This window comes from Camponotus vicinus, unplaced genomic scaffold (assembly GCF_025532165.1).
Source record: "Camponotus vicinus isolate PSW18456_S1 unplaced genomic scaffold, iyCamVici1.0 SCAF_11, whole genome shotgun sequence".
NCBI classification, from domain to species: Eukaryota; Metazoa; Arthropoda; class Insecta; order Hymenoptera; family Formicidae; genus Camponotus; species Camponotus vicinus.
This window is the reverse complement of record NW_028141947.1, coordinates 12,479,435-12,493,920: the sequence shown is the minus strand read 5'-3', so window position 1 is coordinate 12,493,920 and position 14,486 is coordinate 12,479,435. Positions and strand designations below refer to the sequence as shown.

General features: G+C 24.5%; 2 protein-coding genes across 3 annotated transcripts; one reads left to right on the top strand and one right to left on the bottom strand.

Annotated features, from left to right (window-relative positions):
* Positions 1-696: 696 nt before the first annotated feature.
* On the bottom strand, positions 697-6,727 carry Cert (ceramide transfer protein). The gene is made up of 8 exons (XM_083081268.1): positions 6,168-6,727; positions 5,886-6,005; positions 4,944-5,181; positions 4,048-4,331; positions 2,408-2,575; positions 1,627-2,058; positions 1,070-1,202; positions 697-858 (listed from the first exon to the last, which is right to left on the bottom strand). Exons 1-8 carry the CDS (start codon positions 6,438-6,440, stop codon positions 731-733), a joined length of 1,776 nt encoding a protein of 591 aa, XP_082937394.1. The 5' UTR covers positions 6,441-6,727; the 3' UTR covers positions 697-730.
* A 230-nt stretch (positions 6,728-6,957) lies between these two features.
* Positions 6,958-9,162, top strand: Trmt112 (tRNA methyltransferase subunit 11-2). Of its 2 annotated transcripts, XM_083081274.1 has the most exons (4): positions 6,958-7,138; positions 7,273-7,356; positions 8,317-8,418; positions 8,538-9,162. In XM_083081274.1, exons 1-4 carry the CDS (start codon positions 7,097-7,099, stop codon positions 8,730-8,732), a joined length of 423 nt encoding a protein of 140 aa, XP_082937400.1. In that variant the 5' UTR covers positions 6,958-7,096; the 3' UTR covers positions 8,733-9,162. The 2 variants fall into 2 exon arrangements, with proteins under 2 accessions (XP_082937400.1, XP_082937401.1); XM_083081275.1 differs by lacking the exon at positions 6,958-7,138 and having other exon boundaries at positions 7,166-7,356.
* The last annotated feature ends 5,324 nt before the right edge of the window (positions 9,163-14,486 follow it).

The window sequence follows — 14,486 nt, the reverse complement described above, 5'->3', positions numbered from 1 at the left end:
AGAAAAGTTTATTTTACAAAGAGAATATTATTCTATCTGTGTGTTTAAAACAGTTCTTATTATAAAAAAGTAAAACGAAATTAATTAACATCCGGTATGATATGGAAACGATTGTTATTTTGCAATAAATCTAGAACAGTCTTTATTATATATATGTTTTTCCAAGTGATTTTTATATCGCATAGCAATGTACACACATATTTATGTATAACTAAAAATAATAATATAATCTATAATATACAATTCAGCATTTAATTAGATATATGTAACGAGATTTGTGTATTTAATTCTCGATTAAAATTTGTACACACAGTTGGATAAAATACTGTGTAACAAATAATAGGCTTATTGGAAGAGGAAAGGATAATCAGCAAACAGTGCTAATCATGCGTGCTTCATTGTAGCGCTTCATCAAGTTACTTATTAAGTGTATACAATTGCTATATACACTCATTTATATTCTAAATGGCTTTTAATATTTATTATAACAATTTATCTTTCCCATTCATAAGTTATATATAAGTCAATTATCTCGAGCAAATAATAAAAAAAAGACAAAAGTGATATACAAAACTGTTTCACTTACGTTGTATAATAATCATTCTGCAATTCTTACAGTATGTATACTAAATACAAACTGTTTTATAGTAATCACGTGAAGACACTTTGAGATAGTGAATAAAGAATTGGATGGAAAACACGAAAGATTTTCATTTTTTATTAATCACATTCAGAATGTGATTGGTTTGTTTTTGCACTGATCGATACAAAAATTAGTGAACCGCTTCAGGAACTTTGGATATTCTCTTTTGTAAACGGCCCGTAAAACAGATGCTGGAGCCCATCCACCTGGATTTACTAAAATTCAAATCAAAAAATTTATTCATATAAAGAAAGAAGAAAGAGAGTGAGAAAGAAAGAAAAGGAGAATGAGAAGAGAGCAGAAGTATACATAGTATTCTTATATAATAATTTGAATAAGGAAACAAAAATATATAAGTATATTTAGGCGTTTTAAATATATTAAATGTATATAAGTAGCTTACAAAAAGATTCAATTAATACTTACCAACTGAACAGTATGTTATTTTACATGTAATATTCTCTCTCTTTATTTCCTCTTCGTCTTTTGGAGGATCGATAAAGGTTTGACAAACGAGACAAACCGTTAAATAAACTCTCACACATTTACCTGCATTTGGCTAAAATAATAATTTCACTTAATAACTATGTAAATTTAAAAATAATTTATTTTAAGAAATAAAACAGTCTAGCAGAATAAGTATACCTCAATGAGATATAAAATTACTTCAGAGGATAATCTAAACGTATTATTCATCTTAAAGTAGTAGATAAATGCATTATACAATTTTTCAGTTCTTCATTATTAAAGTGATTAGTTTGAAAAACTGAATTATTTTGTATTTCGTAATTAGTTAGACAAAATGAAATAAAATAAGAAAATACATAAAGGAATGCATCAAATAAGCTAAAAGCTAGAGAGTTAAAAGATTGTATAATACATTTATCCATTATATTTACTTTCAGATGACTTAGATTATTTCTTGAAGCAACTTTATCATACTTATCTCGTTAGATCCTTTTTGTATTAAGCGTATTATGTACCGGGTAATCGGGATGTTCAGTACTATGATTACAGACTATCCATAGATCATGAGCGTCACGATCCTGATCATCCGATACTCGACGTATGTGCGACCAAAACAACGCATCTCGTTGACTCGCTGGCCAAATACGTTTGTGCGTTTGCAAAAATAATAGCGTATCCTTGGAAATGTTTTCGACGATTGTCATGTCCTCTAAAGTGGCTTCCCATCCACTTCTGTATTCGGGACTGAAAAATATTTCACAAACTTCGTGACCAGTCATTCCCTTAACGACATGACATGCTTTGAGAGGATCTACGACTAGTCCGTCAGCCTCCTCCTCTCGCCGATACATTCGCATATCACCATCTTCAGCGAATAATTGCCATCCACCTGCTCCACCTACGCCGAGTCGAGCATAATGGAGTTGCTCCATGGTAATCTTCTCTATCTATAAATCGGTAGTAAGAAATCATGAAAAAATATGGCCACAAAGAGCATATGCAACAGACGTATGAATAATAAACAATTAATATTATATATTAAGAATTCATATTATTAAGGAAAAATTATTTTATATTTTAACACTTTATATTTTAAACTTTGCATATTATTGTCATTTAATTAATTATAACTGTAATTATAATTAATAGTTTGTAACTGAATTTCTCAACAAAATTAAAATTTTTCGAATTGATAGAAAAATTGATGAAAGTCAAATGTATATAACTTTATGAGACATGATTACAATGATGATGTTTCTGGAAATATTTGTCTCAGTTTTTAAACACTGTAATTACCTCAGGCCATAGCTTGTGTGAAGATGCTGTTATAGTGGGAGATGTTAAAATTGAAACAGATTTTTGTTTCAAGCGATTCCTTAATTGATTTTCTTCTTCAATTTTGTCCAGACCTGTCTCGACAGCATCATAAAATTCTTCATCGCAAAGAGCGCTATGCGGACCTTCCTTAAAAAGTGAATAAAACAAATTTAATTTCATTATTTTATATATATAAAATATTAAAATCATTAAAAAATGAACATTTTATAAGATATTATATATATTTCGTATTACAATATGCTAAAATAAATATTTTATAAGAAATTGCATATTTAAAAAAAATAAATTTAATTTTTGTTAAGGAAAGATCGACTGTGAGAGATACTTAAAAAATATGCCATTAAATTTGTGATCTATATAGAATACCTTGAAATTCATGAATCAAAATATTATAACAAGAAAGGTTTTGAAAAATTAAGCAATAAAAGTATTTTCAATTTTTTATTTCTAGCAATAATTTCTGAGATATAATAATTTGAAATAAATCAGAGGATACATTCAGATAATCGTCTGTTCGTGAATCATATACGCCACTATCATGTATTACTAATATTAATGCATATGCGAGAGAGATTCATGCACAAACGACTACCTAGCTTATGATTAACCAGCTTCAAACTCTCTTATATCTCAAAAACTATTTCGTAGAATAAAAATGACACTTTTATCATTTAATTTTTCAGAAACTTTCATGCTACAATTTTATTATTCTTTCTAAATTTAATTCTAAACTTCTAAATGGATATTATGTTCAGACTGTATCATGGTCAGAAGAATTTGTCATAAATAAATAACTATAAATATATTTACTATATTCATGGAAGGAATGATAACAAATTAATGTGAGTTGAAATAATTTAAGAAAAAAGATATAATATTCGAATATACAGAAAAAAAAATATAAAAAATATTTTGATGCTTATTTTTGAATGATAACAGATGATAAAGTACAATAGTTATAGTAAAACATAGCAGGAATTAAATATATACATATGTATAATTTAGTTGAAATATAACGTGTGTGTGTGTATATATATATATATATATATATATATATATATATATATATATATATATATACACACGTTATATTTCAACTAAATTATACATATGTACATATTTAATTTAGAATATTTATATATATATATATATATATATATATATATATATATATATATATAAATATTCTAAATTAAATATGTACATATGTATAATTTAGTTGAAATATAACGTGTGTATATATATATATATATATATATATATATATATATATATATACACACGTTATATTTCAACTAAATTATACATATGTACATATTTAATTTAGAATATTTATATATATATATATATATATATATATATATATAAATATTCTAAATTAAATATATATATATATATATATATATATATATAAATATTCTAAATTAAATATGTACATATGTATAATTTAGTTGAAATATAACGTGTGTATATATATATATATATATATATATATATATATATCCTATTTTATATATATATATAAATATTCTAAAATAGGAACTTTATAAAATAAAAATTCTACATAACAAATGAGATTATGATTAAAAAAAACTTACTTCATAATCAGGACCTCCATGAATAAGAACTCTGGGTCTGGGAGAGTCGTTATGATGCATGGCAACTTGATCTTTCAGAGCTTTATAAAGTTCTTGTAATTTTCGTCTTTTTTCGATTTCTTTTTCCCATCTGCGACGCCATGCATCCTCTCGCTGTATCATTAATTCAACGCAATGTTGTAAAGTTGCTAATACTCCTTCACTGGTGGCTTTAAACGTTATTGCTTCTCCTTTAAAATCTACTGACTGTTCAGCTGGATTAAACATTGTCTCAATTTTCTTTTCTGGAATTTTTGTAAGGCTTAATAAAATATCTTAAAGCTTTTTTCTATATGTGTCATGATAAAGGTATTACAATTATATATATATATATATATATATATATATGATCATAAATCTCTCATACATATATATATTTAAGAATACTAGAGCTATAAATACTGTAAAGATATGAAAATTGATAGGTCTCCTCAATATATATCTATTTCTTATTTGAGTTTTGCAGTTTATTAGATTTAATCTTGATAAGCTTATTCTTATCTTATGGTTCTGTAGAAAGGTATTTTGTGTGTGTAGAGGAGAATATATTATATAATTTATATATAATTAATTTATATATAATTTATATATAATTTTAGAGATCAATTTTACAAATTTCAACAAATCTGATAAAAATAGTTTGTATTTGTAAATGTCTATATGAGTATAAATTTTGCAAATTTATATATCTAAATATAAATTTAATTTAAATATACATTTTTATTCTCTGAATTTTCTGAAATTAAAATACTAAATCTCGGAAACGAAATATATCGATTGTGCTTCTTTCTCTTTATAAATTTGTTGAACACAAAATTAAATAAAAAGATCTTTTCATACAAGATAAAAATTATTACCTTTTTTGGAAGTATTCTTGACATTTTCTGCACAGTTATCAAAATATTTCTGCAGAGTATCGATCTGCTTGATTAGAATGTCTCTGAAAGTTTCAATTTCAGCTAACTTTTCTTTTAGTCCTCTAATGCCACGCTTAGTAAAACTACCAGCGCTCGTTGTTGATTGTGTATTTGATACAAGCGAAATGGCACTACCATGTCGTTTGAGGCTATTTTCACTTCCATAACCGGATTCCGACTTTAATATAAAAATTTTATATAAAAATATAAAAATTTAATTTTACTTTTAATATAAAAATATATTATTAATTGCATTATATATACATTGTGCTTTGTTTTAAATATCCTACAAAGTATCTAGAAAACAACAGAAAATAGAAAAATATTTTGGACAATAGTTGTAAAATTTTAAGAGAGTAACTCAATCAAAAAATGCTCTATACAATTTTGTTCATATGAGATGTTTTCCTGAGATTTGATGATTATTATTTTTTTTTTCTAATGGAACCATATGATTTCTTTATATTTATAGAGATTTTTCAAGTTACTTTCAAAATAAAAATGTATTAACAAAAATTATATACTATATATTATATATAATTCTATATAATTCTATATATTATGTAATTCTATTTTTTTTTAATTAATAAATTTAATTTTCAAATTTCTAGAGAAGCACATATTAATATATATAAAAAATATATATAATATATAAATTTATATATATATTTTATATATTATATATATATATATATATTTTATATATATATATATATATATATATATATATATATATATATATAATATTTTATATATATATTTTTTTTAAATCATATTTTATAATTATTTAAAAATAAATATAAATAAAAAATAAAATAAATAATATAAATGAAAAATAATATATAATAAATAAATAAATATTGTAATATTTAAAATAATTACCTTGTATGATTTTAAAACATCTACCCATCGCTGTTTTTCCTCTGGACTGCTTGCCCTTAAATACCAAACTAAGCAGTCGTTTACGGACACATCAAATCTGCATTCATCAAATTGATGTGCCTGGTAAAACAAATAACTTAGTACAGATTCATTAATTTAATAAATTAAATATATCACAACAATGCATAAGCTATTAAACATTTGATAAGAAAAGAGAGAGACAGAGACAGAGAGAGAGAGAGAGAGAGAGAGAGAGAGAACTTACACGTGCAATTATCTTACCTTGATATTAGCTTTATACAGACTAATTGAGCCACGACATCCAAATCCGCTGTCCTGCTCAGATTTGTAATAAGACAAAGTACCATCTTTGAGTACAATAAATCTAGTTTGCCAGCCATGTATGTAATTTGTCCATTTGGATAATGTACCCTGAAGTTCTGGAACTACGACCCCATCGGAATCCTCGTCGTCGTCGTCGACCTCGGCATCTACGATGCACTCGGTGTCCTCGTTACTGAGGCCCCGTAACGTTTCCATCACCTCATCGGCCATTCTTATCTCTATCTCAATTACACAATTATCACTCACGACGATTCACGTTTATTTACGGGCACACTTCTTGACATTGCTGGAAGGAAGCGAACAATCGGAGCTACAATCGTGCGTAACCAAGTTTCTCGATCTGACAGTTTCACGTCAGCGGCCGCGAATCCGCGATGACCACTAAATAATCGCGACAAAATAAAATATCTCAAAACATCGTTTCCGATGACAATTTTTCTACATAACCTATTCGTAAAACACTTCTTATCAAACACAGTATCAATTTGTTCCTCTTATAGCTGAACTTCCTGCACTACGGTGTATAATTAAAGCTTGTGTAAAATTGAAGCGTTGATTGGTCAATCCAAATCTTTGTCTTCTGATCAGCCAATCAAACGTTTTCACGCTCAAGCGAATCATTGGGCCTGTTCTTTTAGCTGCACTGCTGCACTAGTGCAATTAGTTAGAGTGAAAAAAAGTATGTTTGTCTCTTTCCAACTTATTGCACTAGTGCAGTAATGCAGCTAAAAAGAACAGACCCCATGAGAAAGATACATATATACATCCACATAAATTTTTAAACGTTAAAGAGAAAGAGAGAGGAAAACAAAAAATTCTAGCTAAAAAGAACAAACGATGATGAGGGAAAATCGTGGACCAATTTTATGCGCACCCTCCCTTGTCTTTATCGGCAGCGAATGTTCCATGTATGTATTTTATACGTCTATGAATTAACCTAACCTAACCTAATGTAACCCAATCTAACTTTGTACACACGCGCTTATTGTATGAGCTGTATGTTATCATTTTATTTCTTTAACGAAGAGGCTTTTTATTATAGGAAAACATGAAGCTTCTCACACATAATATGTTAACGTCCAGGGCTATAAGAGGTGTGACAGTCGGCTATCCTCTCAGAATTATCGTAAGTTATGTTATGCTTTTAATTATATTAAAAAAAAAAATTACAATTCATGCTCGCAAAGTTTCAGCCTCAGAATAGATATTTAATTATTGATTATAGAGAATAAGAAGTTAATAAGCTTCATATTGGTAATGATCTGAAGAAAATAAAATAAGAGATTATTTTATCAATGTTTTAACTGATTTATAACTAGTTTTAACTAATGATTTTATCTGATGTCCTAAGTTTAATTTTGCATATCTCAATTCTGTCAAATGGACTATTACTTGTGTAAAAAAAATAAAGAAAAATATTCAATTATAAACAATAATGTTTAAAAACTTAAAAATATATAGCATAATATGTATATATATATTTCAATTTTACTATTTAGATCACATTGAATTGTTATTTATCCTTAAGAATGTAAACATTGTTATTGTAATTTTTGAACTACAAATGACAAGGTTAGAATGTTTCTAATTTATATTAAATCTTTGCACTTAATAAATATTTTTGTTTTATAACAACAATAACAATAGAGCTTATTTTTTTTATTATAATATTTTTTGTAAATTATTTATTTTTAAGTTATTCCCATTTCTTTTTTTAGTTTTTTATAAAACAAAAAATTCAAAATTTATAATAGAAATATACAGGAAGATTAATCAGTTTCTGTGCAAAATTGCAAATAATACTGTCAAAGAAAATATTTTAAAGCTTGTCTCTATCTGCATTAAATATATATCTGTATTATAAAATTTATTTTAACTTAAAAATACTATCTTCCATAGAATAATCATGATTTAATTATAATTAAAATAACTCCTTTTAATATTAAAAATGTATATATAATCATACTTAGGAATAAAGTCTATTAATCTGAACAATTATAACCAATACCGCTGTCATATACTTATATGTTTTCATCATGACATTTCCGCACAAATGTTTCATAAAAAAAATATTTGTAATTTGTAGGCCAAAGACATCAGAGTATCTGAAGTAGATTTCAATCCAGAATATATTGCTAGGATAATCCCAAAACTAGATTGGACAGTGCTGTGGAAAGCTGCAGAGAGCGTAAATTTACCTTCTCATATATTTACACACAGCTTTTTCACAAACATAGGCACATGCATACACACAAAAAAATATTGAATAAAATGTTTGGCAATATATTCACATAAGTTTTATTACAGATAGGACATGTCGGGGAATTACCTCAGATTTTAATAGAAGACTTCGAGACGAATGAAGACTTTCTAAAAAAAGTTCACCATGTTCTGTTGGAAGTTGAAGTTATAAATGGAGATCTATTGTGTCCAGAATCTGGTAGAAAATTTCCTATCAATGATGGCATTCCAAACATGCTTCTAAATGAAGATGAAATTTAAATAATAAAACCAAATAATTTCTAAGAATATTATTTGTCACTTTCTTTAAATACAATTATTAAGAAATTACATTTATTTAAATATATTATATATACTTTTAATAGTTAATTTTTTTATTTGCTCTTTTGTATTAATATAAAATTGTTAATAGTTGAAGAATTAGGTATATCTTGTACGTGTGCATGTGTGTAATAAATATATTAAATTTATATATTTACATATATGCATACAAAGGGTTTTTATAAGTTCGAATAACTTCAAAATAAATTATCATTTAGCTAGAAGAATTACATAAATGTGTAATATTCTTTTTTGTCAAACTTTTTAGTTCATTACAGTCAAATTGAATTATGATATATAAAATATATATAAAAATGAAAAATTATATGAATTTTTGTGTAATACCTTGAAATAAATTAGTTTTCTCATATTCCTTTATTCATACATTTCAAATTATAAATTGAAAGTAAAAGTTTAAACCTGTGCTCAAAAAATAAGATTAACATTGGCATTGAATTGTATATTTTATCTAAACTTTTCTTAAAGGATAAATGGGGAAATAAATTTCTAGCTACATCTTAAGATTAAGAGAGGGAAAAAATTATTCGCAAACATGCAGTGCATTATTCAAATATACTATATTATAAATATACTATTTGAGATTTAAATTATATTATCGAATGTATAATATGATTACAGATACTTTATTGCACAGATATGTCTTAGAGACAATAAGATAAAACTTATATTATTTTTTATACTTAACATATAACAGCTTTCATTTACATTATCTTTATATTGCTACTTATATAATTTGCTCGAGTATTTTCTACTCCATTATCAGAGTAAACTTCTACAAATGTAACATTTTGATACGATAATTTTTTCACAGTTATAAAACATAGCACAAACAATTTTAATAATATTACAGTGAAATATACTAAAATATAAATGGAATAAAATATGTAATATATATTCTTGGATATTAGAGATTAATATATTGATACACAAAAAATATTTATACACATAAGTATTGATCAAAATATTTATACATATAATACAATTATCCTGAAATTAGTAATTTAAATTTTCATTATTAAATAGACAGTTATTTGTATGTTATATGTAAGGAATATGATTAATTAATTAATACAAGAATATACTTTTGAGATTAATTTTAAGATGCATACATAGTAACACAAAATATGGCATTTATGCACAGAATCTTTTATGAAATTTAATTTGTATGTGTGAAATAAATGTTAGAAACTTAGTTTCCGTCATTTAATTAAATTTTTTTATAGGACATTGAAATTCTTATAAAATGAATTATGAAAATTAAGATACCTCTTAAAATATATTATAAAAATGTTATCATTACTATTTTTTTTTTAATTTTTATAAATGCGCAAATCTCTCATGTTATTAAATAATATTTTCTTATGAAGTAGTATTTATATAAACAAATATATTTCAAAAGGTACTTTTACAATAATTAAAAATTACTAATATTATCAAAAGACATGTGCAATCTATGCCAAAGACTATATATTAGTCTTCTATACCAATAGCAATCCTTAAAATATAATCAAAATATATTATTTTGCGATTTATTTTCAAAAGTCAAAAAGCTATAAAAATAGCTCTAACATTTCAGCCACAGCCCATCTATTATTAATCTTTTTACTTTTAAGTATTAATGGAGACTGGATTATTCCTGAATTGAGCTATGAAAATATTTTTATTACTTTAAAATTTTACTACAGCATATATAAATATTAATGTCCTTATTATAGTTTATTATTAGAAACCTTTCCTTTTGCATTTTTTAGTTATGTATATGGCTGTTCTGCATATTAATCTATGGAAATTTTGTGTTGCTTTAGATATGCCAGTTTTTTTATATCTCCACTTATTTTATTTTTACTTCAAGCTTATAAAATATATATCTAAATATATTATAATAAATATCCATTTAATGGAATTTTTTTCACATATATCTACACTTCACGAAAATATAGTTTAATAGTACATATGTTTGCTTTTAAATTTTACTAAAAATTTTCATTCTGAATATGACTTATTATAGTTATAGCTAAAAAAAGTGTATATGTGCTATTAAGAAATTTATCAATATTAAGATATATATTTTTAAAAACTATCATATAGGAATAATTTTTCGATTCTTTATTTTTTTAAAAAGTTCTCAAGATTATATTTTTTTATATGAACTGATTTTTTATCTGTTATTCTTCTAAATATAAAATTATTTAGAATCATCAAAAATCAATAACTTGAGATATTTTGTAATTTAACAATGAGATAATATATGTAATATATCTTGTGAAATATTCATTCTTACTAAAGTATTATTAAATTTTCCACAGAATAATGAATAAAATCGATTCATTATTCTATCTTCATACAAATGTAACATTGCATTTGCAAGATGCATGTTTATTGAGAACAATTATTAAGAACACACAATTACTCATTCTCATCAATTAATTAAATTTATTATTAGGTGTAGAAAAGTATTAAAATAAAGTGATCAGAAAGTAAATACTGTACAAAGTATTACTATTTACAAGTACTATTTTAATATTTTTATATATATAATGAATGACGAAGAAAATTTAATTAAAAAAAGAACAAAAATATATCAAATTTAAAAAAATATTAATATAAAAAAATAATAAAATATAATATTAAATTTTTGGAAGTACACATCTAAGAAAATCATGCTGATGCACAAAATCCTACTCGAAAAATCAAGTTACTTTTATCTTTTTTCTATAAAACACGTCTATTAGAGATAATAAGAGATACACACTTGTAAGGTAATTTATTTCGAGCTAAGAAACAATTCAAAAACAAAGTATTTTTATAAAAAATATTTTTGATCAAATTATAATTTTAGTTTTAATGCAGACATAAAATGATGAGCTTTGATTTTGGATATGGGTATCAGAGTCGTATCAAAGTCACCATGACATTTTTAATTGCAATTCACAATTTATTGCATATTCTTATAGATTCATATGGAGATGTTTTCGAAATGGCTTATTCAAATAATTAAATCTGTTAAGAGTATGTATTTTAAATTATATACTATATATATTATATTAAAACAGAATTTTTTAATAATTCTGCTCGTCGAGCATCTGCCATTTTAATAAATTGGCAAAAATGCAGCAAATGAACAGACTTTATGTCATAACATACTAGAAAAATATCACAAAAATTAAACAGAATTTGCTGGGATAAGAAAAAAATTTGAGCATTGACATAATATCTCGAGAAATAAAAATAACTAACAAACTAACATATAATAAATATGACACAATATTATGGAGTATCGACAAATTAGATAATTAAAAATTGGGTTTATCTGCAAGCACATTGTGTCGATAGAAATACAGTAGAAATCGAACAAGTGTCTTATAATAGTGTCATAATAATAGTATAAAAATACAGCAGAAAATACAACATCATTTGTTGTCATGGAATAACAGAACTATAGCGATATCATATAAGATATGTAATATCGATATTTTTCTAGTTATTTTATATGTATCTATTTCATATTTAAGTTTCTGTCACGGATAGATATAAAAGTGCAGCTGTAACTAATGAGATTAGAAATATAATATCTATTTCTATTAGCTTAATTAGAAGGAAGAATTTAAAGTAAAGCCAATCAAGATTAGTCAATCAAAGTTGTAAAATCCGTCATAAAAACGCAAAAAATAAATGTTTCTATAAAATAAGCAAAATATAGATTAAAACTGGACGTTCACGATCACCTCTCTTTACAGGTTTTCTTTTAGTCTCATTTTATTTCAATTAGTTGCTGTTTGCTTGTTATAAATATATACACTGATTATTTTATGTGATAGCTATAATTTTTTAATTGTAGAAATATAAATGTAGAAATACTAAATGTATCGTGAACCTAACGAATCATAGCATTTAAAATAGAAAAATTAAAATAGGCATAAGTATGTAATCATTTTTTGCGTTTTTTAAATTTAAAAGATGTCAAAAAGAAAAATCTAATCTTATATCTTATTATATGGACAAAGAACAAAATGATTCCAATAATTGTTTTTTTTGTTCATTGTTGTCAGCTATTTACGAGCTACTAATACTGTTAATATATGTATTTATTCTTGCTTTAGGAATCAGATATTAAAACATTTAAATTATCTCACGTTAATAAATACACAATTAATAATATAAAAAGTATTGATGAATAAAAATAGGATATTTTTTTAGTCCTTTAACATTTTTTTGAAATCACGTATCAACTGGCAAAGAAAATACATTATGATAAATATTATTTTTGCATAAAATGACAAAAAATTTACATATACTACACGCGCGCGCAACATAAACATATACACATATATGTAAGTAATAATGTTAATAATTAACATCTATAGATGCACATTATACAATATTTATACATAAAGAATCAAAATCTTACATGCCATTATTTGCAAAGTTTTCATTCTTAACTGAAAATACGATATTATACTAAGAGATTAGAGAGATATAAAAGATTAGATATTTTGTTATTGAAGTATAAACTGTCGCATTTTTTAAATTTCGTGTCGTATAAACATTCATTTGACATTAAGCCTATAGTTATAACATGATTGCATTTATATATGAATTGTTTATTTTCAATGAGATAAATCGTATCAATGATAAAATCAAAATGCATTACAGTTTATATGTGTCCATGTGTATTTCCATGTATATCATTAATGTCACAAAAAAATCTCATTTATAGTATATTAGAAATAAATAATTCATGCAATAAAGTATGAATTAAGTTTCGAAAAGTTAAAAAAGTAGATTTGTTTATTATGGTTTTATAGCCATAGTAAATATATGTTAATTTATTAAGCCATATATATATATATATATATATATATATATATATATATGTATATATATATGTATAAATGTGTGTGTGTAAATTATGAATAAAACAAATCTTTGTTAACTTTTAAAGAGCCACAAAGATATTGTAACAATTTTAATTGCAAAAAAGAAATTTCTCTTAACTCATGCATAATTCAATATCTAAGAATTTTTGAGATTGTTGATTGATTACATATCTAAGTTTGAATTATAAGATTTAAAATGGCAGATCCAATATCGATGATCATTAATTTTTGTATACATATCATAGACATATAAAAAGAATAGAGTGAAGATTAATGTAATTGAAACAGGATATATAAAAAAAGGAAAAAAAACATAAGTTCCATTTCTCTTCAATAACAATTAAAAAGAGAGAGAGGAAGGGAGGGAGGGGGAGAGAGAGAGAGAGAGAAAGAGAGAGAGAGAAAATAACTAGAATTAAATATCTAATCATGCGAGCTAATCATTCTACAAATTATTAATTATATTTTCTCTTTTTTTATCTCATTCTTTTTACTTTCATCATCAAAACATGTGAAACATCTATCTATAGTCTTCTATCTATTCTTATTATGTCTATGGCATAATGATCTGCACTAAACTTGGTATTTATAGGTTTTATAAAAGTTGTTGATTATAAATCTTAGATTAAAATTACAAATTTAAAAATTGCAGATCTAAAAAATTGTTGATCCGATATTAAATTTACTTTTTTGTAATTTTGATCTATGATTTATAATCAATGAAAATCTATGGATACCTAGAAACTTATAGATACCAAGTTTGATACAGATCGCGCGAAACATATATACAATAGAG